At 42.2% G+C, this 26,572-nt stretch overlaps 1 protein-coding gene and 1 long non-coding RNA gene across 6 annotated transcripts in view; both read left to right on the top strand.

Annotated features, from left to right (window-relative positions):
* LOC310681724 overlaps window positions 1–18,440 on the top strand; it is a 122,865-nt gene extending 104,425 nt beyond the window's left edge. Inside the window, exon 2 of the long non-coding RNA XR_014513553.1 lies at window positions 16,077–18,440. This is a non-coding gene — a long non-coding RNA (uncharacterized lncRNA). The remainder of the gene's footprint in view (window positions 1–16,076) is intronic.
* Window positions 1–18,440, top strand: part of RNF144B (ring finger protein 144B) — a 71,726-nt gene extending 53,286 nt beyond the window's left edge. For all 5 annotated transcript variants that reach the window (XM_083449614.1, XM_083449611.1, XM_083449613.1 and 2 more), the window contains 6 exons: window positions 2,875–2,979; window positions 9,677–9,737; window positions 10,479–10,683; window positions 11,831–11,975; window positions 13,124–13,213; window positions 13,312–18,440. In XM_083449614.1, coding sequence (XP_083305740.1) covers window positions 2,875–2,979; window positions 9,677–9,737; window positions 10,479–10,683; window positions 11,831–11,975; window positions 13,124–13,213; window positions 13,312–13,452 — 747 coding nt within the window. In that variant the 3' untranslated portion in view covers window positions 13,453–18,440. The remainder of the gene's footprint in view (window positions 1–2,874; window positions 2,980–9,676; window positions 9,738–10,478; window positions 10,684–11,830; window positions 11,976–13,123; window positions 13,214–13,311) is intronic.
* Window positions 18,441–26,572: the final 8,132 nt, after the last annotated feature.

Raw genomic sequence — 26,572 nt, 5'->3', positions numbered from 1 at the left:
ATAGTTCAGTGAACCTGACCAAATTGTTGAAGTGCAGCCCCCCTCCTCACATGTCCCTGGGAGGTCTTTTGCTGAGTTCTCTTGCAGTTTAAAATAATCTTTACTTAGCCTTGTTTACAAATGAGTTGGGAATCCTTTTTACAAACAATGGTTAGTTGCTAAACAAGTAAATTTCACAACCCAGGGTTTGAAGTTCGCTTGTTTAGCAGCTAACCATAGCTTGTTGTAAGCCAGAATTCCTGGTTTGCACACTATGCTAAGCCCAGAGGCTTTGAAACAAAAAGTAAATTTGACAGAAGGCTCTTCCCGACTGCAGGTGGGAGTGAAGTAGCTATTGCACATGCATGCTGACATCCATATAGTGCTAAAACATGCTTTAGAAATGCCTACAAATCAGACCAGCGCCTCCTGGTCACCTCACAACTCCCTGTGCATACGCTATGTATTTAAAACCACCATTTTACAGAATTATATTTAGCATAATGAATACTGATATGAATCTGGGGGTTAGTAAGCAGTGTGCCAGAGAGAGAGATACTGATGTCTGTTCTTGGAAGCAATGCTGTGTGTATAAGAGGGACAGAATCTATTTGGCAAGAATGCTGTGGACCCCTCCATTGTACGCTTAAAGTTGTATACATGTGTAAATAAACCATATAGCATAAAGACACCACAGTCTCTGTTGTGTCTTATTGTCCCAGAGGAAACACAGACTCTGGTTTAAAGTGCGTCTGGCACTCCTGGAATCTCACACCGCTGGCGTGTTTTTGGCTAAGCTGGAAGATGAAGTTTGCAGGTGAGATCAAAATTCTTGTTTCAAGTTCTGGTTATCAGAAGATCCCTTCTGTCAAATATGCAAATATCAGCTTGATTGACTTTGATTTAAAATAATGTGCTTTGGATTACAATAATGTGCTTTTGTAACATACAACGCTAGACACCCTAGGATATTTGTTTATAGCATGTATTGATTTTCTATTCTTGGCCTATGTTTTATTCAAACTCCCTCTGCCTTTCCTGGTTAAAATCTAAAATTGGTCATATTTTTTGTTTTGTCATTTGCTTTCCAAATAATAAGGGTTGCAATTAGTCAGCTGGAAACCTTTTAAAGTATTGAAGGAGAGAAGGTGAAATGAAACACGTTGAATAAGGAGGGCTGGGCGTTCTTGGGAAAAGCCATGTGCTGTACTGTGATCAGCTTCCTTTGCTTGTGGATGTGGGGAGAGATTATCCATAAGTGGTCTTGAATAATGGCGTGGCCTTGCAGTGAGAGGAGCGCAAGTGCTTCATTGAGCCATTACCTAGCAACGTGAGATCAGAACAAACTTCTTGACTGGCAAACTATAGAGTTACACACACGTGAATTCCCAAGGCTTGCTGTAATGAAATTTTGAGCAGAAGTGGCAACAATATGTGTCTTAACTCTTTCCTTGACAGCCATTCTTCACACTCTTAAGTAGCTGCCCAATTGCTTTCCCTTCCTGCTTGTAGTATTCCAGATGCATAATAATTCGTGTAAACGTGAACTTGGAACCCCACCAAAGAAAACACAGCTTGGAGAGTGGGGTGGATTTCTGGACAGAAAACAGCTAGCAAGGAAAGGGTTAAGCACTTTTCAAGGGCTCATCCACAGGTGAGCAGACATCTTGCTCCAGATCCACTGTTCCCCCATTTGAATTTGATCTTAGAACACGCGTCCGCATTTGTGTTTGTATTTTAGTTTACAAAACTGCTGCTTCCTGCCCCTAGTTGTGGGCATTTCCATGTGGTGGGTCAATTCACATTGTGCAATTTTGACTCCACCTTCTAATTTGCTATTTCCATTCCCTTTGTCTGAGCAGAAACTGAGCTTGTATGAAGGAAGAAGTCAATGAAACAACCCCACTCCCACCGGAGTAAAACGGGGGCTCGCCGAGCCACCTGCCCGGCCAATACGGCCCTTGGCGGGTGGAGAGGAGTACTGGGCCGGGCCATGCTGCAGCTGCCTGCTTGGGGGCACCTAGTTCATGCCCCCTCAAACATTGTGTGCATGGGGACACGGCCCTCCTGGCACCCCCCATGCTACGCCCCTGATTCAGAGTCCTGATGAGTGTGGACCGGACAAGCACTTGAGAGGGAGCACTTCTACCCTGGTCCGCAGCTGGCCTATTGTAAGACCACACAGTCTGCAATGTTGGCAGTGCATTGCCAGTGTGGTCTCTCCCTTCCTACCACTCCCTTAGCTTTAATGGTTCTTGCGGGCCAATGGTTCCCGCTGTGAACTCCCATTGGTCGCTGGTTAACAGGACTGAGAATGATTGCACATCACAATTGGCCTTTGGTGGTCAGGTTTCCCCCCTTCCTCATGTCAGGGGTACATGATTTGATTTCATTTGTTCATTTGTGGCCAGGGAGAGCATAGGGCAGGATCAATAGATAGCAAGGCAATCCCCATAAGGGGTCTTGGGGTGGCACCTGAATGTTTAGGTTCTAGCTTGGGGGACTGGGGCAGGCTGTTGCATGCTCACGGCACTGGTATCAAGAGTCTGGCAGCTGCTTCCTGGGAGTAGGTCCAGCGGGCAGGCTGGGCCTGTCATCAGCCAGCAAGACTTTCTGTCCAACAGATCCTTGCTCTGGGCGGTGCCAAACTGATATATCTGTAACCAATAAAGTTGCAGTCAGTTTTGACCCACACGCTGGTCTCATGTATGTTTGTTGGGCCTGGTTGCTGACTCTGAGCCTGTGTGCTTCAGTTGTTTAATCTTTGCTTTGCAATTGCAGTTGCAGTTATTGGAGTACTGAAGCTCAAAGAGAGCCAATTAAAGAAGTGAAGGCACACTGTTAGTTAAGATACAGTTTGTAACTTATGTTTTCTCCCCTTTCTTCTTCTTTTAGTGCCTGAAACAGTATATGCAGCTGGCTATTCGTGAGGGGTGTGGTTCTCCCATCACTTGTCCAGACATGATGTGCCTCAACCATGGGACTGTGCAAGAAACTGAGGTATCTCCATTTGTCACTTCTTTTTCTTTCTAATATTCTTTGTTCATTTACATAATGAATACATTAGAATGTTTCCTCCCCTTAATTACTCTAATGACTACTTGGCAGGAGGCCCACTTGACAGGAGAAACTAGAAACAAGCAGATGGTTTTCTTCTTGTTTTTCCTTTCCTGGGGAAATGTTTACTTGGCATCCAGGCGGTCTCCAAATTGTCTGCTTAAAAGCCAGAACATCCCCAATCTGAATGTCACCAGCCCTCCTTTAGAAAATGAATGTTGGAATATGTATGGCATTCCAGGTTGTAAAACACAAATCGTAGAGAGTTTTACACATGTCACTTGCTGCTTAAATTGTGAACTGGGGGCAAGTGTGAATAGAAATTAGAAGCTAATAGTTTTCAGGAGAGAAGTGATGGTACTTATGTATACATATAATGGTGTTTGTGTGTGTGTGTGTGTGTTGGTTGGTTGGTTGGGACACAAGCTACTTACTTTATACTGGCAAGATTTCTGAAGAAAGGCTGGACAAACAGCAGGTGAAATTAGAGGTAAAAACATGAGCATTGGTGTACCTTTACTACCGAACTTATTATAGCCTAAGCTTTTGTAGACTAGACTCCATGATCCCTGTTCACGTAATGTCTTCAAGCATTTTGCAGTCTGCTCCTTTACCTGCCCTGCCCTTCCTCTCTGTCCTCCCCTTTCTCCATCTGTGCCTCCACCATGACATCCCAGCACTTCCTCCTCAATGCTAGAAGGAACATTTGCCACAACAACAACTTGTAAGGTGAACTACAAGTAACATGCACAGCTGCAACACTGCCAGAGTCTGTTAAACAAGTGTTTGTGGTGAAACTAGCATGTGACCACTTTATCACAGGTACAACTATGAATTCTTTCCAGTGGTGGTCACCTCACATTTTTCACCACATCTATGAAAGTACCTAATTCACCAGAATGTATGCCACACAAGAGAGGGACCTGCGATTTCCCACAAGATTCGTATGATTTTTAAGGCTACATTTGAAAATGGTGCGAGTCAGGTATTCAACTTGGATTTCATAATTGGCAAATACGTGTGGGTAAGGCCACTTGGTCTTTTGCTCGGATAACATGAGCCTGGATTATTCATAAGCTTTCACTTTAATGTTTTGTCTTGAGTGTGTGACTTCAAAGTTTGCACGGAAAACACAAAGCAACACTGGAATATGATAGTAATGTTCATAAAGCTTCTGAAATCTAAAGATCCATTTCAATTAGCTAAGCAAGAGGGCACATGAGGGTATGCATTAATGGGCCATTAATGTTTTCCTCTGTACTCTGAGGGGCAAAGAATTGAATGAATAAACAACGAAGAATGTATTTAATGGTCCATGAATGATGGAATGCACTAAATTCTGTTCAGGGTGATTATTCATTATATATTTATGATTTTCACTGAGCATGTAAGGAATAATATCTCCTGAACAGAATAGGAGCAAGGAGAAGAAGTGATCTTAATTGCATTAAAGTTTTAACAACCTGATGCCTCTCTTGATTAACATATAGGGCAACTTCACAGCCCTTCCTATTGCTGCCTATTGCTTTGCCAACAGAGTTCTGATTACATTTCCAAGCTAATCTGTCCTTGAGTATATTAAAAAAACAAAACCAGAACCATGACCTTAATAGTCTGGGTCAGGCTTCCACCTCCTACCAGGAGTTAGCCAATGATTCTTGGCATATATTGTTCCAAACTGAGTCCTGATATTAACTTAAAAGTGAGATATGTATGTCCTTTTAAGCTGTTTCTATTGTTGGGCTATTTGCTGGGCTACGGTGAATACAAACTCATAAGTGTACTGAAAATCATTGGAATTTCTGGACTCATCACCTGTTTTCCCATCATGGATCTGTTACCAGTGGTAAGCACCCACTATCTGTGCCAGAATAAATTGGCAACAAAGAATGGGAGTCCCAAACAAGTCTCACTTAAAAGGGCCAAAGCTTCTATTACATACAAGGACATGGTGATGTTACTAATAGCCCACCTACAGATAGCAGGTAAGTTAATGCAACCCACATTTTGGGTAACCTAGAGAGGAAGAGTAACCCAAAGCAAGGAATGATTGGAAGGGGGAATTCAAACTACCTATAACCTGGGTGGCTATTGACCATTCCCAATTGGCAACTGGCCAATGTGCTCAACTCCTTAAGGCCTCTTAATGGTGAGTTTTGGTGAGCACACCCTTACTTATCCCCTTAAACCAAGGGTGAGAAACTTGTAGCTTACTCTGATGCTGATGTTGTAACCAGTTCTAATCTAAGAAGATCATGGCATTGTATGATGGAGGCTTGATGTAAGGCTGAGAATCTGACAAAAAAACTCTTTGCTGTTGTTTGCCAAGATGATTTCCTGACATTTGCTCTGTCTGAAGATATATCGTTATGAGGCATATTGATTCCTTGCCTGGGAGGAATCTGTAATTGAAATGAAGCTAACCTTATTCATGGCAAACAAGGTTGTCTAGGCAACTTCAGGAGGAGAATGACGAGATGTAGAAAACGTTCTGTACACTGTGCATGTATGGAGGAGATACTTGAAGAATCGAATTAATTTATCTGCTGTTTGTAAAAAGGATCTCATATTCATGTGTGTGTGTGCAATCGCATAGGATCACCCTGTGCACTGAGGATTTGCTTAGTTTGGTGTATATATATATATATAAACATAACTGCATGTCAGTAATGGAAGCAAGTTCCCATCGTGTAAAAAAAGAAAAAGACAACGTGGGCACAAACAAGCCACTGTCTCTTAGCAGAGTAAAAATGTAATTAAATCTGTTTATTTCCCCCATCTTTCTATCCTGACTTAACACTGAGTCCTAAAAGTCAGTCCAAGAAGGTGGCCTCATCAGCATGTTTCAAAAAGATGTTCAGCCTTGGCCACAATTTGCCATTGGAGTGAGTTGCATAGTGATTCGTAGATGGCATCAAAGAGCCACAAATGGAATCTTTTAAAATAAATTGTTTTATAGGAGGAGGTAGTCTATAAGTGTTTGTGTTTCAGAGTACTGCATTTCACAAATTAAATTTGAAACTATAAAGTTGTGGTACATGCTTTCTTGTCAACACAACAGTCTCTCGCATGGTAGTCCTCCTAAATTCCATTAAATGTTCGGGATTTGTTTGTTTTGTTTTTTTGAACATTGGCCAAATATGTTTACTTTTGAATATATAATCATTTCATTTCTCTCCGCATACATTGCTGTTTTTAATAAAAACCCATAAAGTCTTGTTCTAAGTGGCAAGGGAGTTCTTTAATGGAACAAATGAATATTTTATGATGGATATAATGCACAGGCTTTTGTTAGAATAGGGGCTGTAATAATGTGACATGCTATGGAAGCCAAAAGTAGTGGGGATATTGGAGGGAATATAAATTAAATCTGTGCTCTTGATTTATAGAAATGTGTTCCCTGAAACCATCTTCCATTATGTGGTATGCAACATTACTGGCACTTAAATATCTACAGCATGGACTAGGTGAATTATCCATAGACCATATATACATGACAAGCTAAAAAGACTTGAGAAATTATTGTTTTAAACTTGCTGCAATAAAAGATGCATGGTACTATTTTTGTCCCAGAACATTTACTAGCTAACATTTACTAGCTTTTGTAAGACAGTTATGTTTGTCATACAATGTACACTATTAGAGTACACTCAGAAAGTAGGTATTGATAAGCTAACTTATCTGTATTAGTAGCTGAATAGGTTAATGGAGCAGGAAGACTCTTACTGAGCTGCATTAAGAGTAACATGTGAGAGGGTTTTCTTTGTGGCTGTGTCCCAGGTGTGGAACTGCCAGCTTCTGTATATGTTGATAATGTTCCTCTTTGCTTGTGTTCCTCTGCAGCAGAGCTGCTGTGCTGGCTTCCCTTCACATGGGTCACTGTTGCTTATCAAGAGGGAGAGGGGGAAGGTGTCTGAGAACTCAGCGCAGTGCAAACGCACCAGCAGAGCCAATTCAGGGCTACTGCCAGGGCATTTGTACTGCACCAAATTTTGCAATGTGGTTCTCCAGCCAAGCAATGCATGCCAAAATGCATGTACTGGGGCAGAGTGTGCATAAAAATCCATAGATTAGCAAAATAACATAAAATGCATTATATTACAGAAAGTTGCTTTGCAAAGCTGTATATATTAAGCAAAATGGCATACAAATGTTTATGTTTGAAGTGATCAGCACTAAAATGCTGATGAATTTTCATTATTTTATTTTTAAAAAATGCAAACGGATGTGGAAAAAGACTAGGAAAAAAGGGAAAACTGAAATTGACAGATTCATCCATCCCTACTGCTGACTACACAAGGGATTTCTTGTGACTCCTTTGGCATTTTTGAGTTATTAAGTTTATTTTAATAGTTTGGCTTTTCATATGCTATATTTTTCAGCTGCAATGATATGCACTAGTAATTGAACTAGCAGAAAGCCACCCACACCTTTCATTGCTTCTCCTCCCCCAGTTCGTTTATGACAGTTAACATGTTGCATCTGACAAATTAATGAAAGATAGAATGACCTGAGAAAGAGTGACTGTTCCACCACCATCTTGACTGATGGCTGGTAAACCGAGTCAAGGGTTTGAAGAAACAACATGACTGGATCCGACGATCTAGTTGTTTTTGGTGACTGCTCTTGGTTTATTTCCATCTCCAAGACCTGGTGGCGGCATCATTGACATAGGGAACTGGGTGGTTGTGTTTCAGACGTGCAGGGTTATGAGCAGCAAACAGGATTGGATCAGAGTTGTTTATCCTGCTATTGCCTTACAGCAATCTGTAACCCTCCATTGAAGTGATTTATGATGTGCCAAGATTCTCTGCTTAATTCAGTGTATCTAGCAGTTATGAGCTAATCAGTGTCCTAAAAGGAATCATTCGGGTTCATCTTAGGACAAGAGGAGAAAAAATAGGTCTCTTTTGTGCATGCTGTTCTTCTATGGCTGTTCAGCCATAAACCTAGTACCTTAGATACGGGAGAGATCCTACAGACGTTCCACAACTATTTATTTATTTATTTATTGAATTTATATCCTTCACTTCCTCTTGAAGGAGCCTGGGGTGGGAAACACATCTCGCCCTTTTTTTAAAAAAGAAAGGTGTTCTAAAAACAGTTGCAGTTAAACACATTATAAAAGCATGCTCTCACTTTAAGGATCTCAGGGTTGCCAGGAACAATGTCCATTGATCAGATGCCTGGATAAACGGGTATGTTTTCATTAATGATGGAGAAAGGCACATTTCACCAGGGAGGGCATTCCATAAATGGTGAACCACCACTAAACAGGCCCTGGCATGAGACAACACTAACCAGATAGCCCTTGAAGGTGGCACCACCAACATGGTCTCACATGCCATTTGTAGGGTCTGAGATGGTTTACAGTATATTGGGGAAGGTGCTCTTTTAGGTCAATATGTAGAACATGGTTGTTCATAAAGAATGCCTGGCATATGTTTCCTTCCTTTTTTTTTTTTTTTACATCCTTTTTAAATATTTGAAAAGTGCAAATTTCCCTGTAGCCTAATCTGTTCTTGCAATTTTTCTTTATTAAAAAACCAAAGTTGTAAACCTTTCCTGAATTTCTTACTGGCATCTTTTTGTGAATTGTCTTCTGAAAAATTATTCAGCATTTGAAATATGAGCTAGACTGGCTATCTGGAATTAAATACAATGGTACAAGTACTTTCCAAATAATTTAAAAATATCAACACAAACTTATTAAGTAATATAAACACCAACTTTTTCTGCTACAGCATCATATCGTTGGTTCATGTTCAGTTTATTATCCCATGATCTAGTGAGTCATACTGTCTTCATATTATTTATTTTCATTTTGTTTTGTTTCCTGTTCTCCCTGTAGTCTATTTTTATTGGTATTGGTCCATTATTATCAAAGTTGCTTGTGAATTCAAAGTTTGTGCAATTGAATGAGGAACACTGCAAACCTGAGATTGCCCTGGATGTACTGAGTGGTGTGAATCTATATAGTAGTGGCAAGAGACTGTAAACTTGGCAGTAAAATTCAAAGAAAGTGCTTTTTATTTGGAGAACCTTAATTCTAATTTACTCTGTGTCAAATCTGGGTATTTGAATAAAGGTTTTATCACAATGGGTTGAAAAGTGGTTTCAGTGATGATATGACAACAATAAAAAAACACACAATTCATTGGAAGGTGGGTTTTGTGTGTGTGATTTTTGAGCATTTCATTGCATTGCCACTGATGCCAAACTTGGTGTGGATGCCTGATCAGCATAGCCCAAAGCAGCTCCAACAAGTTAACACCACTAATTATTCATTTCACACTATGCCGGCAGTTGTATGATGAATTGTACCCGAAATTTCTAAGCTTACTCATATTTGTTTCAGCAGAATAGAATATTGTTTGCAGCTGAGTTCTTGTAAATACTAACCAGTTTTGGGTTTGGCAGTTTACTTTTTAACATTTGTGTCCCTCTTAAATTGCCAAATGATCTTGAACTCAAAATTGAAGCCTTGTTGTGATTGCTTTCTCTCTTTCCCCCTCTCTGAACTTACGGACCATGGGAGAAATAATGGAAGCAAATGTCATCAGACATTCTCGTTTGACTCATTTTTAGGATTAGTTAATCCCCCACGTTCCATTTTAACATCTTGTCTTCTTTCTTTCAGATCTCCAGGTTGGTACCTGCTGATCAATTTCAGTTATACCAGCGATTGAAATTTGAAAGAGGTGTGGCTTTTACATTGATTTAGGGGGGTTAATACCAGATATACATGTATAATTAAACTCACCAAACAGCTTGAATAATAGGTTGAAGGACTTATTAGACTAAAAAAATGCCTTTTTAAAAAAAGGAAGTGCAGGAATATGAACACAGCCAATGCCTTCTGCACTGAAAAAGAAAGCAATAAAATACCTGGTGAATGTTATCAATTATGATGCCCTCATACTTTTATCACAGATGTGGCTCACAGACCATTGGCTGCATCTAGGCCCTCCTCAAGTTTTTTTTGTGACTGTCCAAGAACTCCTCTCCTCCAATTTGCCTTTGTTGAGAAAAGTGGATCCTCCACTATGATGGTGCCCCCTCATGTTTTTTCTATATAAAATTTGGTTTTGTTTTTTTTAAAAAAACCTTGCTGCTCCTATAGGCCTGCTGCTATGATACTAAAATATTTTTGTGTGTCTCCCTACTCAACCCCCTCCCCCTGATTTTTAAAAAAACTTTAAGAATATTTTCATTTTTAAAATTGGCTGTGATGCTGAAAGGTTTTATATGCCCCCACCAAAGCCTTCAGAATTTGACATTTTGTGGTTTATAAAGAGGTTTGTCAGATACTATTGATCACAGTACAGTGAATTGGTTTCTGAAGCCAGTGACAGTGGAGGCTGAATATGAATCAACAAATGGCAAACGAAGTACATAATTAAAAATGTTGTGTTTTTGGATTTCTAATAAACATTATTTAGAAGTGCATTTGGATCCCCTGAGAACCTGGTGTCCTTCTGCTGACTGTCAGTCCGTGTGCCAAATTGAACCAAGTGAATCTGGACTACCCGTGCCTGTAAAATGTCAGGCTTGCTACTTGACGTTCTGTTCGTCATGCAAAGAGCCTTGGCATGTGGAGAAGCTATGCCTGGAAAACCATCTTATTGTGGCACCAAGTGAGCAAGGGTAAGAGAAGGATTTGCTGAGGTGCTGCAAATCTTCCATATCGTAATCGCAGTAATTTCAGCTTTCCTTTAGTTGAAATTTGTAGGTGTAGAATTAATTCATTGCCAGTTGTCAGGGGTAGGGAAGCATTTTCAGTAGATTGCCAGAACATACCTGCACCGTGCTTTGAAAGCACTCTTGCGCCACTTTAAACAGTCATGGTTTCCACCAAAGAATCCTGGGAACTGTAGTTTACCCTTCACAGAGCTACTGTTCCTAGCACCCTTAACAAACTACAGTTCCCAAGATTCTTTGGGGGAATCCATGACTGTTAAAGTGATAAGAGTGCTTTAAATGTTTTGTGTGGCTGTGACCCAGGTGCAGTGGCTTAGTTATAGTGCTAGCTGTCCCCAAGTATACTGATGTCTGATGCCATGGTAATGTTGCACATGCATGTGTATCTACATGGATTAAGGATGCTCTATGTGCTACTTGCCCAGATGCCACAACATGAACGACAGTGAAATAATCATGGAACTATTACTATCCTTTGTATTATTATTATTATTATTATTATTATTATTATTATTATTATTTATTATTAAACATTTTCTTGATTTACAAAAGTGTGTGCAATGTATCTCGTATTCCCCCCCCCCCGGTAACATTTTTACAAATCAGTTTCATTTGTTGAGACATTAGGAAGAAAAGGGGGAAAGAGCCGGAGGGGGGAAGATGGGTAGGGGTGGGGTCGGTTGGCAATGTTTCTATTTTACTATATGTAGGGTTTGGTGTCAGCGTTGCTTCTGCAGGTTCTCTGCTGTTCACTTATGTTCCTTTGGTGGTGAGAGAGGTTGGGCTTGGCCTAGGGTGATCTTTGTTTTCATGTGTGAGTGGGGTGGGTGGGTGTTTTGGATCAGGTTAGCCATATTGATTTGTATGCTGTTGGTGGATTTTTGTCGTTGTCTTGTTGGGCTGTGTGTGTGATAAAGGGGAGCCATATTTGTCCCCATGTCAGTTTCAGTTTATTGGTTAATTTTTCTAGTAAGGCTGTTTCCCATACTATTTGGTACCATTGGTCCACGCTTACTTCTGACAGGTCTCTCCAGATTACTGTCCTTTGTTGAACTACCATTTTTCACAGGGTTTCCCCCCTCTACTTTTCTAGAGTACTTATCAAAACCACCACAGAAGCTCCAATTAAGCAGTGCCCGGTTTGCCGAATCCATATTGAGAGGAATGAAGGCTGTGCTCAAATGATGTGTAAGAACTGCAAGCACACGTTCTGCTGGTACTGTCTGCAAAATCTGGATGTAAGTGACCTGTGCCAAGGGCTTTGGGGTGGGCTAGTTCCTTTAAAATGGCTTGTAACTAGGGGAGGGAAACACCTCATTGGCAAGTAAGAATTTTAAAAGAGCATTGCTATATCAGATCAAAGATTCACCCAGTCCTGATTCTCAGGTTGCCCATTTAGATGTCTATGCAAATTCTGCAGATGGGGCTCAAAGGCCATAGACTTCCCCTTCTCTTGCTCCCCTAGCAATTTGGTTTTACCCTGTCCTCATCTTTACTTGAGTAAATCTCTCTCTAACTGAGGTTAGATTCACTTGTTCTGCTACTGTGGAAATTGCAGCTACCACCAGAAATTCTACCTGTCTAAGTTATTGGTTGATGAGCTATCATTGCCCATTATCTTATTGAGCCGCAGGCTGTCCTCTGTCACATAGTAGCTGTCGCTTAAACAGAACATGTGCACTCAACAGGGAGTGTCTCTTAATGGCATCAAAGGGGTACTGTGCTAATATGTTTGCCTTGCTTATAGTAGCAATAAATAGATACTGCATGATACGTTTTGGAAGAAACTGTCAATTGAAAAAGTTGCTGATTTAGTGAGGAATCTCCATTCATCACTTAATCTGTCCCTGATTGTTCCTGTCCCCCCCCCCCCGCTACTGCCCCCCCCCCTATAAAAGTTGGGTTCAAATGTTGCAATTCTGGAGAGTAGTGTTACTGGCCTTCACATAATTTTCATTTTTCATGATCACAAATCTGGTTTCACCCTCCCTCTTTTTTTGGCATGCCTCAAAGTTATAGATGTAACTCTCTTGTACTGCAACATTTGATCACATTAAGTGGGTTTGCAAATGCTGATGACTCCTTTGTGTTCACTTTCACTAGCTGACTTTCCACATTTGTGGGTGTGTTTTTCCATGTCCGCTCACATGTCTCCCTTTCTGTAAAGCATACATTTTGTAGAAGAGCAAGAGGTGTCAAATTTTCTGTGGCAATTGTACTTGAGAAATTCCCATTTGCATCAGTGTAGTGCTGGAAGAAAAGTCTTGAAAGCCAAAAATACCCACCAGACTTTGCGCTGCTGCATTGCCACCTGGGCACCTATTTCAAGGCAGGCCCAATGTATTCGTGCCAACTACTAAACACACTCTTTTCTTTCTGCTTTCAGAACGATATCTTCCTAAGGCATTATGACAAAGGCCCGTGCCGAAACAAACTGGGTCATTCCCGTGCCTCAGTTATGTGGAACAGAACGCAGGTAATGCAGGTGACCCAAGCTTGAGTCTATATCAGGATTTCCATCTGCTCATACACAGCTTTCCTGTTCCTTATCACATTTCTCCTGCTTTTTTCCAGGTTGTTGGGATCCTTGTGGGCCTGGGTATCATAGCCCTGGTAACATCTCCCTTGCTGCTCCTAGCCTCACCGTGCATCATCTGTTGTGTCTGCAAATCGTGCCGTGGCAAGAAAAAGAAACATGACCCGCCAACAACCTAAAGCTTTTCACCCTATTGGCTGTGAAGACCTGCATCTTGTATGTGATGGAGAAGACATGAAGGCTGACCTCTGGTGCCAATGCTTTCCCAAGCAATTCTCCTTCTCTTTGCCAACTTCTGCAAAAAGTGCCTACAGTTTCATGGGACACAGTGTTGTTTGCAAGTTGCCATTCCACAGTGGGATAGGTGTCTGTTGTGGTGTTTTCAGTTCAGCTCTGGCTATTTCAAATTGACCCACCTCTGCTTGGTTCTACAGTATTTTCCAGAGTCTGGATATGTGCCCATTTTTGAGCAACTTTAATTTTGCAGCTCATGGAGCAGTCCTGCAGTTAAGTGAGGGAACACAGGGGAACAATGCAAGCCCGTCGTAAGAGATCTTTGGATATTATTGAGTTTTCACTTTCCAGGGGCAGATTTCAGTGTTACTAAAAATATATCCTGTAAAAAAATTATATATCTGGAAAGGGGAAGGTAGTGGAAATGAAGTACAACCGAAATGGGGTATTGTTAATATACGTTTGCTAAGTGCCCAATCAAAACTGGACCAACAATGAGTTGTATCAGCCTTGGTACAGCATCAGAAACAATGATCTGAAGCAGCTGTTGCAGGTACATAGCACTGGCACAATATGCCAAGTAAATCGCTCTACCTGAGCCACTGATTAGGACTGGGTGTGAATTATTGTCAAGCGTTTTTCAAAACATATGTTGCACTGGTGCGAGAAGTAGCAAGTGTAGGGGAGATTTGTGGTATGCAACAGGATCCAGCTGGCCTGGTATAATAACAACAACCCCCCCTGCCCCGAGCATTGTGTTGCAGTGGCACTAGAGTGCCGTGCATCCTTTGGCTTCACTTCTGGCAACTTGTGGTGCACTTGCCAAAAAGGTTGGTCATCACTGATGCAAACTATAATTTTAGGTGAAAATTAGAGGGTTACACGTACACTTAAACACACGCACAAACATACACAGCACCAGCAATTTGTTCAGGTGTATTACACTACACTGGGCAAATACTGCCCAATTACATTATTTCACTGAGTTAGTGAGGAGTTGTAAAAACAGTATAGAGACCTTGAGCAAGTCCTATATAAAAACTTAGCTAATGGCTGCAAACTTTAAGATGAACAGGCCTACTCCCCCCAATAATGAATTCTAGTCTTCTATAAGACAAGCCCATAGCTAGATTGTGACTGAAGGAGCTGCATAATCTGGAAAACAATGGATGAGGTCGAAATAGTGGGATGGTAGGATAACCACTTTATTTAGTGCTGGATTACAAGGCAGCGTAAGAGGAATTGTGGTGAAAAATGGTGTTGCATAACAAACATATAGTAACACTTTCTTGAAATATTATGCTTATATACACCACAGTCTTTAGCTTTGGGCTGAATATCTGGTTGTGGCCTCATGTTGTTCTGTATTGAGTACTTTAGAGGTAGAGTACAAATGTAAATAAATATGATTCTTCAAGGCAAGGTGTGTATGTTTCATGGTATATACTGTGTGCGCGCATTACATTAACACACAAAACAAATATGCATTTGATCGTGTACTATAGTATAGCCTTTCGCAGCTTGGCTTGTTGGACTCCAACTCCCAGTCAGCAAATCCAGTGGTCAGGGATATTGAGATTTTTAGTCCAGCAACATCTGGAGACTGAAGGTTGGGAACGACTGCTATAGTACATAGTATTTCAGCTAAGCAAATCCACTCCACAACAATCTGAAGTTGTTGGCCCATCTAGTTTTGAAAGCTTAGAATGCTGCTAAAGGATCCCTTTATCTTATGCAGTCCTCTTTAATCAGCAATATCTGGTTCAAAGTACAATGGAAAGACATCTAGTCAAGTTTATTTTTCTCTTGCCATTTTTAAAAGAAACAAGCTTTCAGGAGGCTGTAACTAAGTAAGTTAAACTTGGGTCCCATTAAAAAAAGTTAATGACTTCTGTTCCGTTGATTTTTGTGGAGCCTAAGTTCAGCTAACTTCATATGGCTACAGCTGTATGACCTTAAGCAGAGAAATAGAAAGGAGGAGGGGCAGATAGATACTGAAGCAGAAAAGGTAAACAGATTTAATTTAAGGAAGCATAGTTCTCATGAAAAACAATTGGAAATCAAGCCTAGAAATTTCGTCTTTTCATATATAAAAAACAACAAAAACCTGATACCTAAGAGTTTCTAGACAACTTGGAGAAACAGCCAGGACACCTGAATTAGGCGCTACAAAATGGACAGCAATGATGGGTGTTTCCTTTTCATATCTGAAAATTGTAGTCCAAAGTGAAAATTGTAGTCCAAAGTGGATAGCAAAATAGCCTCATTAGAGTCAATAATAGGGGTTGGGGTGTCCTAAACTGCCAGCTGAGCCTGTTTAGCTTTGCAATGCAACTGTGCCCTAATACTGTACAGCCTTGTATGCTGTACTCCCCCTGACTGGTGGGAGTTGTCCAAACCCCCTGAAGGGCACCAGGTTGGTGGAGGCTTCTTTAACACCAGCCAGGGCTGTCACCCAATTAAAAACCAAAAAACCCCTTGGTTGTATTATTTTCAGTTGACCCAAATCTGCATACATTAGTACTGAAGGGGAAAAAAGTCTTATTTGGGGGTCTGGGTGGAGGAGAAGGAACAATGACAAGCATTATTTAGCTCTTCTGCAACCAGGATTTTAAACTGTTGCTCATATTCACATAAAGTAAGATTGTGGATGATGTGGATTTTCATCCCTTTTTGGAAGAGAATTTGTGTGTGTGTTAGGGAGAAAATGAATGCCGACTTGCCTTCTGCTTCCCTTTCTGGCTGGTTCAATTCTTAACATACTTTTTACTCCCTGCTGCTCCCTTTGAATGCTGGGTGTGAGCTCCTCAGGGCGAATGGCAGGATAAATATGTTTATTAAAAAATCTACCACCCTAATTGCTCAGGGGCACCTTCTTAATCAAACTGATTAGTCAGCTAAACGTTGTAGCTTTGTTTGACCTAACAACCCTCCTTACTTTCACTAGCAAATGGAAGGGAATGATGTATGTCTATGAAGCGCCTTTTTATCTTAGTCTCCCTTTTATGATGGGAAGCCATGCGTGATGATAACGTTGAATTCCGTCCATGTACTTGCCAATAAGAATTTCATATTGTATGTTGATTGTATGAAAGCCATCACACCCCCCCCCCTTCTGCCAAGGTTGTGTTATTTAAGGTTTGCTGTTTTGTTGTACAAACATTTGCTGTATCAGACTAGAAACCAAATCCTTAATGGACAGTCCATGAGTAGAAACACATGAACTTAACCATAGTTTCTCTGTTATCAGATGATCATTGCAGTTCTGAAGATCAGACGTACATGCCCTGTCATGCTTTACCACTGTCTGCTATGAGATCAGAAAGAACCAAATTGCACCACTTGGATGTGGTAGTAATAGGCTTGTGCATTTGTGATCTTCCTCGTTAGCTCCACTGACTTGCCAGACAGCCAAATCTACTACTCTTGATTGGCTACAGGAGAAGGATTTGGAATTGTACAGTGGTACCTTGGTTCTCAAACCTAATCCGTTCCGGAAGTCTGTTTCAAAACCAAAGTGTTCCAAAACCAAGGTGCACTTTCCCATAGAAAGTAATGCAAAATGGATTGATCCATTCCAGACTCTTAAAAACAACCCCCAAAACAGCAATTTAACATGAATTTTACTATCTAACAAGACCATTGATCCATAAAATGAAAGCAATAATCAATGTATTATACTATAAAATAAATAAGACAGTATTGTAGATTATAAAAAAATAAAATTATTTTTTCCCCTTACCTGCACTGATGATGGTCATTGTTTGGATGGGGGGCTTTTATCCATTCCCACAGTCACACAATCAATCAATCAATCAATCAATCAATCAGTAGCTGAACTGCATTCCACACAGTCACAAAAACAATTTAACTGAAAAAGCCTCAAAAATGACAACACAAATATCAAAAACATAAGCACTAAACCTAATCCGTTCTGGAAGTATGCTTGACTTTTGAAATGTTCGAAAACCAAGGTGCAGGTTCTAGTTGGTGCAGGTGCCCTGGAAACAATAGTCAACAACCACATCGGACGTTCAGCTTCTGAAAAACATTCGAAAACCAGAACACTTCCGGGTTTTCTATGTTTGAGAACCAAAGCGTTTGAATACCAAGATGTTTGAGAACCAAGGTACCACTCTAATTGCTTTTGTTGTTTTTCACGGCGATTTTAATTTACAGTAAGACCATGAAGCATCACTTGGAGGAGGATAGGAAATAATTCATAGATCATTGTATCACTGGAAATGTATTAGAGAAGAACTGTTTTTATTTTGGAGAACTGGAGGAAAACCAAGGCCTCTGAGCCCTATTTACATGTGCCTACACATTTGATAAGAATTGCATGAGGGGTGGAATGAGACTGGGCTCAGTGGCTTCACCCCCTTTCTTACAACTCTGTTGGCTTGGCTCTACTACTCTCCATGAATTGGGGCTGAAGGTCTGTGGTCTGCTGCACATGTGTCATTTAGAGCTGATTGCATGATTAAGAATGTGCAAATGGGACTTTAGTACATCTTACATAAGACTTCAAAATGATGTTGATGTAGGGCTTCAGCTACCCCCTACTCAGGTAGTCAAGGTATTGGATTGTCTAGTGGTACTTTTTAGTTCCTGGTTTTAATTCATTTTCCATGAATACATTTTCTTCACCACTTTCCTAATACGGTGAAGGGTCAAGGCTGTGATCTTTGTAAGATTTAGTAGAAACTCTTTTCTGTATGTGTTCCAAAGAAAGCAGATGTGTATGAAGAAATTTTAAGTGCTCTTGTAAGTTTTATTTAATGAACCAACATTTGGAAATGTACTTTGCTCTGTGTGTATATATTCATGCAATATATATTTTCAGCCTCTGAGATTTCCTTCTCTTCCCCCGGCTTTCCCTCCTAACATTATAATATGCAACATGTGCAAAATTAAAAATTCAGCAAAAGCAGTTTGTCTCTGTTTGTCTTCAGCAAGTTGCTTTTAAAACAGATTGCGGACGTTTAGTAAAGCTTTGTTACCAACAGAGGACAATTCAAAGCCATATGTCACATTTTTAAGGATCATTGGGGGGCGGGGGGGGGGCGGCGGAAACGGCCGTGGAAAGTCTGCATTCAGTTTGGATTCTTAGTGGACTTAAATAAAATGATGCTGTTATCATTTTTTTGTACAATGCTTCATAACATCATTTATAAACTCTCGTGGAGCCATTCATGACTCCCCACAGCAACAGCAGACTAATAATAAAGGTATCCCTGACCATTAGGTCCAGTCGTGACTGACTCTGGGGTTGTGCACTCATCTCGCTCTATAGGCCGAGGGAGCCGGCATTTGTCCGCAGACAGCTTCCGGGTCATGTGGCCAGCATGACTAAGCCGCTTCTGGCGAACCAGAGCAGCACACGGAAACGCCGTTTACCTTCCCGCCGGAGCAGTCCCTATTTATCTACTTGCACTTTGACGTGCTTTTGAACTGCTAGGTTGGCAAGAGCAGGGACCGAGCAATGGGAGCTCACCCCGTCACAGGGATTCGAACCGCCGACCTTCTGATCGGCAAGTCCTAGGCTCTGTGGTTTAACCCACAGCGCCACCTGTGTCCCTTTCAGACTAGTAATAGCACCCTGCAAAAACAGGTAAGTGTTTACCTGGTGTTGAGATGCCAAAGCATCAGCACCTGTCATGCTTCCAGTAGAAGGTGTTCCATAATTGAGGTGCCACCACAGTGAAGATCCTGCCTTGTGTTGTTACATGACGCATCTCCCCCAACGGTGGGACCAGAAGGAGGGCCTCACCCCTGGATCTAAGAATCTAGGCAAGCTGATAACAGGGAGGAGTGGTTCCTTAGATTCTTGAGACTTGAGTTGTTTGAGGCTTTATATAGGTCAACCCCAACATCTTTAATTCAGCCTGGCAGCATATTAGCAGTTAATTAAAATGTTTCAGGATCAGTGTTGTGTGATCTCTGCCCGCTGTCCCAAACAACACACTGGCAGCTGCATTCTGCACTAATTGTAGCTCCAAGAATGATGTTAAGGACTACCCCACGTAAAGTGCACTGCAGCAATCCAAATGGGACATTGCCAGAACATGGGTCACTGTAGCCAAGTTTTGCTCTCTCTCTCTTTCCAGGAACAGCCATAGCTGGCAAACCAGCCATAGCTGGAAAATAACACTGAGGCCACCTGTGCCTCTAGTGACAATAATGTTAGATTAAGGAGTGCACCCAGACGACACACCTGCTCTTTCAGGTGGATAGCAATAAACAGCAAACCCAATGACTGGATCTGAGAACCACCCATCACCATAACTCCGATCCTGTTTGCAAATATATGCAGATATTACAAAAGCAGCCCAAGTCCTTTCTGTTTGTTTAATAATAATAGACCCTAAATGTGATAGAACAGGGGGCATATGACAAGCTATTGTATATTCATGAAAAGGACAGAGTAAAATCTCAGGTCATCATATATGTAGCACATTTCAAATCCTATTAGCAGCACAACGTTCTTTTATATTCTAAGGTAGCTAAAAGCTTGTCATTAATTTGAATGGTTGCCACTTATATTTCATACCATGTTTTTAAACGAAGGTAGCAATAAGCTTGTTGCTTGCTCACAGGAGAGGTTCTGCTGTTCCTAATGGCCGAGTCAGAGTCTGGACCAACAGTAAGGGCAGAAAGTTGAGGATAAAACAAAATGATACAGTGTTTATCGTGTGCCTCAATTCTCAGCTGCTTGCCCCGTCCTAATGCACAGCCTGATTTTTTTATTCCATTGATGTTTGCATTGATGGCATCCAGATTCCTAAGTACTTTGGATACAATAATAGTTTCTTTATTGATTCTGAGGCCAAACTATAATAAGTCCTGTGCAGAGGGACTCCCAAACCATGGTTGGTAGGGCAACTTTGCTTTTCACCTAGCATAAAGTATGGTGTGGTTAGAAGAATGAGTTATGAACTAGAAGTCTCAGGCATCAGATTAACGGAAGTATTTTTTGGAAACCCAGTAAGTGATGGTTTTGATTACCTTTAATGTTTCATGCATGGCCCTTTGCAAAATTACAGAGACCACAAGAGCCATGTGTGGTGGAAGTCATTCCTTCTCATGGAATTCTGGGAAATGTAGTTTGGTGAGATGGATGGTAGATCTGTCCCAGAAAATTCTCAGCTTTGCCATCAAACTATGGTTCCCAGGATTCTTTGTGAGAAGCCTGACAGTTAAAAAATGACTAGTATTATAATAAAGCCAATATAGACTTGGAGTCTAGATATACTCAAGGCAAAGTATGTGCCAAAGGTGTGTGCCAGTGTGATTGGTTTTGTGTGAGGTTTGCTATTTGGGGGTATTTTTCTGTTTGCTTCTGTGTTTACCGGGGGGGAGAAGGAACAGGACTGGAAGCCTGTATGGGCAGCTGCCAGTCGGTGTGGACCATACGGAACTGGTTGGATCCATACAGCTGCTACCAGTCAGTGTGGTCAATTGTGAGTTGGATTTGCAAGCTGGCCTGCTGCCTGTCTGTATCAGCAATAGTGAGTTGGGCTGCTGCCAGACAGTGTTGGCAAAACTGAACTGGGGGATCAGTACAGCAGCTGCCAGTTAGTGTAGGCAATATTGGGTCGGGTTTGCAGCTGGGCTGCTGCTTGTCAGTGTAGACACTATAAGGCTAGGTGACCTGACTGTATAATGCAGCTCTTTCATTGCACCATCTGGTGGCAAGGTATTGTCACTGCTGTTTGGTTTCCTTGTGATTCAAATTAATCCTCCCATACATTGATAACGCGGGACGCAGGCTCTCTTGGCCAATAAAGCGAGATGAGCACCACAACCCCAGAGTTGGTCACGACTGGACCTAATGGTCAGGGGTCCCTTCACCTTTACCTACATTGATAATACTGCCTGAACAGCAGTTATGCCACGTACCAATCAGCCCATGCTGTATGTGGAAGGGCACACCCAGCATGGCATTAACAGCACACGGGCAGGCAGCAAAGCTGCTCTTGCCTAGAATGGCAGAATCATATCAACCCCACATTTTCATGTCCCCCCCCTTCCCCCAGATATCATCATTCCTTCTTTCTGCTTTCAGTCTTGGATAGGATGTGAGAAATGGTGCATACAGGGGCTCTCATCTCACAGTGATGCAATCTTCACTTATCTCGGCAAACAGCAGTTTTGTAACTTTTTATGCCATCTGGAAAAGGTCCTGGAAACCACTGTGCTCCCCAAGCCACAAAAGGCAGTGGAAAGTAAACTCATTAATTGGTTCCCTCTGCTTTTGGGTGCCCAAATCATGTTTTCGCTGTGCATGACTCAGGAAGGATGACTACCCTTATTTTATCTAGCCCATGAGAAAATCTTGTGATTTTGTTCATTGCGTGACTGAACAACATTGCTGGTATAGGCCGGTTTCTGAAAATTAAAGCATTTGATAGCATGCAAGCAGCATCTTAAAAATACAGCAAAATTATCTGAAAGCTCTGGTCTGGGGTGTTTTGTCTGCAATGGCAGTTTCACACATGCAAACCATTCCTTGGTAGCAGAATGATCATGGATTTGGAAACTTGTCCTGAGAGAAGATTTAAAGGGTGGAAGCAATGGGAATGTGGATCCCTCTTTAAAGAGGACCAATGCCTTACCTTGCATAACCTGCTCCTGAAAGTACAGCTACATTAGGCAGGGTGAGGCAGTGATCTCTGGGTGACAGATGAGAGGGCAGAAAATTTCCCACTGATTTCATTAATAGTATATATTTACCACCAGGAGGAAAGGCCATGTGGATTTTCAGCCTCTAGCAACAAGCTGCCTCTGTTTACCGCAGAAACAAAAATGGAATATCTCTGAAGGTCAAATGAGATGCAAGTGCATTTAACCTTTGCATTTGGTGTGCAGTTTTAAAACACACAGAAATTTTGACTGGGGGGCAGGGGGGGGGGACACAACTCTAATAATTATTGGGATGACAACCCATGTGGACAGAGTGCTTAGCTCTTTGCTTCCCTGCTGCTACCCTTAAGCAAATCCCTCATTTGAAGCTGGAGGGTGGAATCTAAATGGTGAAGAAGTCCTGGAAACTGCAGTCTCTTGCCCACTCCAAAGCAGGGTGAGATTGTTTCTTTCTTTTCCCACTTTGGCCCATTTGGGGGGAAATGTTCTTTTAGTTTCAAGAGAGTACAGTGCCAGACATCCTTCTGTGCAGCACATGAAGTCCACTCTGCAGTTCATGGCGCTTTCGTTTCTGGTATCCACTATTAGGGTGAACTGGCAGGATTCTTGTACAGGGTTTGTATGACAGGGATCAAAGTAAGTGCTGTGAAAGTGTACCTGATCAGAAAGATTAGAGCTGATGTAAAAGGTAAAGGGACTCCTGACCATTAGGTCTAGTCATGACCGACTCTGGGGTTGTGGCGCTCATCTCACTTTATTGGCCGAGGGAGCCGGCGTACAGCTTCCGGGTCTTGTGGCCAGCATGACTAAGCCACTTCTGGCGAACCAGAGCAGCACACGGAAACGCCGTTTACCTTCCCGCCAGAGCGGTACCTATTTATCTACTTGCACTTTGACTTTCAAACTGCTAGGATGGCAGGAGCAGGGACCGAGCAACGGGAGCTCACCCCATTGTGGGGATTCGAACCACTGACCTTCTGATTGGCAAGTCCTAGGCTCTGTGGTTTAACCCACAGCGCCATGGAGCTCAGTGCAATGCTGTTTTCTACCAACTGTATTATCAGAGTCGATGGTTTTTATTTCAAATATCTACAGCTAAATTCCTGCTTCTGTTGGAAGTCAATTGATGCCTTCCAGTTTAATTCAAACACAAAGGGCCCCTATTATTAGATTTGAACACCTGAACATTAGATGTGTAGACCTAAACATGACTGCGAGATTAGATAACTGTCAGCATAGTGTCTGCAGGATACTGAAGCAAAGTGTGTTTGCATCACCTAGTGGCAGCACTATGGAAAGTCAGACAACTGCATGTTTTTTAGTTTTTTTCTATTTCAATGTACGTACAGAGAGGAGTAAGAATCTGGTAGAAGCAGGTTCTCCATAGGTCATCAATATGCTATATTCATATTAGGTCCATGTACTGTTTCAGTTTGCCATGTTCAGTAGGATTCCCATCATTTAATGTCTGTAAAAGTAACGGTGTGCTTATATCTCATACACAATTTGGGACAATCTTTTATTACAAAACCAACTTAAGAGCGGATTGCTTGAGCTAAAACATTGTATACCACCCTTCAGTTTTAACAAACCTACACTATAGTAAAACAATTCTACAAAGTTTAAGCAATAACAGTGACACCGCAGGCTTGCGTGTATAACATGAACAGAAGCAAGATCAATGCAACCAAGTAACATGCTGGAAGGCCTAGACAAAGGGAAATGTATTTACCCTGGTGGCGAAGAAGTCTGGCACCAGTACAGCCTCCGCATAAAGGGCATTCCACATGAGGAGGTGCCACAACTGAGAAGACCCTGCCCTCAGTCACCATTAGCCTAATTTCAGAAAGCAAGGTGACTCAGGCGAGGAAGGGTGTCTAAGGAGGGACAAATCTATCAGTTTTGGTTTCCCAAGTTTTTCATCTTCCAATTTTTAATTCAATTCTCCACATTTCCGCAGCAACTTGCAGATTTGCTTTTCTTTTAAAATCCTCACACAAATGTATTAGCATTTCAGTGCAAAGTTCTCCTAATAAACACATTTCTATGCAGTTTTGACCAGTATACAGGTTTTGCAAGCAATTTACCCTAATATAATGTATTTTCTATGGGACGCAGGTGGCGCTGTGGGTAAAACCTCAGCGCCTAGGACTTGCCGATCGTCAGGTCGGTGGTTCGAATCCCCGCCGCGGGGTGCGCTCCTGCTGCTCAGTCCCAGCGCCTGTCAACCTAGCAGTTCGAAAGCACCCCCGGGTGCAAGTAGATAAAATAGGGACCGCTTACTAGCGGGAAGGTAAACGCCGTTTCTGTGTGCTGTGCTGGCTCGCCAGATGCAGCTTGTCATGCTGGCCACGTGACCCGGAAGTGTCTTCGGACAGCGCTGGCTCCCGGCCTGTAGAGTGAGATGAGCGCACAACCCTAGAGTCTGGCAAGACTGGCCCGTACGGGCAGGGGTACCTTTACCTTTACCTAATGTATTTTCTATGATATTTCCACTTATATTTGTTTTTCTGCACATCCACTCCCCCCAATATATGCATTTTAAAAATATATTGTTTGGTTGGAGAACTGCATCGTAAAATTCGAAGAAGTGCAAATTGTGAAGGATAGCTGTGCGTCACTTTGGATAAATTAGGTAGTTTCTCATTTAAATGCATACATAATAGATTTTATCCTCCTATGACTATGTAAGACTATGGTGGCTGTATGCCATGCCAAAAATCAGACGTGATATACCTCTGAATCTGTAGCAGTCAGTAGGGCAGCTAAGGCAGGGTGATGTTGTACACCTGGCTTCGGGATGGTGAGCATCACTGCTCTTATCGAGAGAGAGAGAGAGAGAGAGAGAGAGAGAGAGAGAGAGAAGGGACAAGGGGCAGATTGCTGAGCACACTGCAGGCACAATAACAGAGTGAATCTGCTGCTTTTGCCACTGCTGTGCCTACCACTTCCTGAGCTCCCCGTGTCTCTCCCCACCCCTTCTTGGCAAGCGGCAGCAATGACCACCATTCAGAAGCCATATGTGCAGCGCAGCAAGTCCTTTGCTGGCCCACTGACCACCACTGCTCTAAACATCAAAGTGTTGGGAACAATAGGCTATTGTTCTTATATCCCACTTCCAGGCTTCCCAAGATGCATCTGGTTAGCTACTATGGGAATCTGAATGCTGGACTAGATAGCATGCCCTCCAACATTCCTCAGATGAAAATAGCGACGTTTCCCACTCCCCCACAACTGACTCTCCTCAACCCCCCACCCATTTTTGTCTCTCCCCTAAGAGCATTTCCTATCAGAAGAAGGGCAAGTGCCGCCATCACACCACCAATGGGACACAGCACACACACCCTCCACCGCCCTGAGAAAACCCCAGTTTTATTTTATTCTTTGGTAGATTTACAAAAAGAAAAAAACACATCCGTAAATACATTTTAGAAGGGAGCAAAATTAGACATGGAGGCACAAAGCATTTTTTCTTTTTTTAAAAAACCAAGACTCCTCAATGGTGGCAGACTCTCCCCCTCCTCAGCTGCTCTCCAATAACCGCTATGGGCTGCCCAAGGGAGGAGGCAGGGCTGTCTTTAGCATATGCGTCGCCGGGGTGCAAAGATCTGTCCAGCGCCCCCCAATTTTTTTGGGGGGGCAGGTCAAAGTTGTTGAGCTTTTAAGGAGGGGAACAGCGAAAAACGCTAACATGAAAAAATAAAAAGCGGCGGCGATAAGTCCGTCTTTCCATTTTTGCGATCATGCGAAAATGAAATACACCACTAGGCGCCGCCGGAGGATATGTTGATTCTGCAGCTCTTCCACAAAAGACAACAGAAATGACCCGTTGACTGCAATCACCTGGGGATCTTGATTAAGAGCTTAGGCGGCTTTAGCAGCGGGCACCCCCCAGAATTCGGCGCCCAGGTGCAACACACCCCTTGCATCCCGGGTAAAGATGGCCCTAGGAGGAGGCTCACAGCAGTGGCCATGGAGAGGCCAGGAGATGCTCCTTTGCAGCCACCACTGCCATCCCCGCCACTCAAGATAAGCGCAGGCTCATGCAGGAGGTGGGATTCTCTTCATAATCAGGTCCCAATCTTTTTAGGGCTTTAAAGATTAGTGGTGCGGAAGCTGGTCTTGCTACTGATTTGAAAAACTCATGTCCAGCCTGGAATTTCACCCATCCAATGGAATTTGAAGAAACAAACATTCAAGTGCTACATTACTATTGTTATTGCAACAACACACACACACACACACACACACACACACACACACACACACACACCCGCTATTCATCCCAGCCATTTTATAGAGTTAACAACTGTTCTTTCCCTTTCCCTTGGGGGAAAATGCTTCTTGGTGATGGTCACTGGTTCCATTTTGGTTCTCCCCACCATAATTCATGGTTACTTCTATCCTTAATTTATCTTG

Source organism: Podarcis tiliguerta, assembly GCF_965153285.1.
Source record: "Podarcis tiliguerta genome assembly, chromosome: 7".
Taxonomy (NCBI): domain Eukaryota; kingdom Metazoa; phylum Chordata; class Lepidosauria; order Squamata; family Lacertidae; genus Podarcis; species Podarcis tiliguerta.
This window is presented reverse-complemented; position numbering and strand designations above follow the sequence as displayed.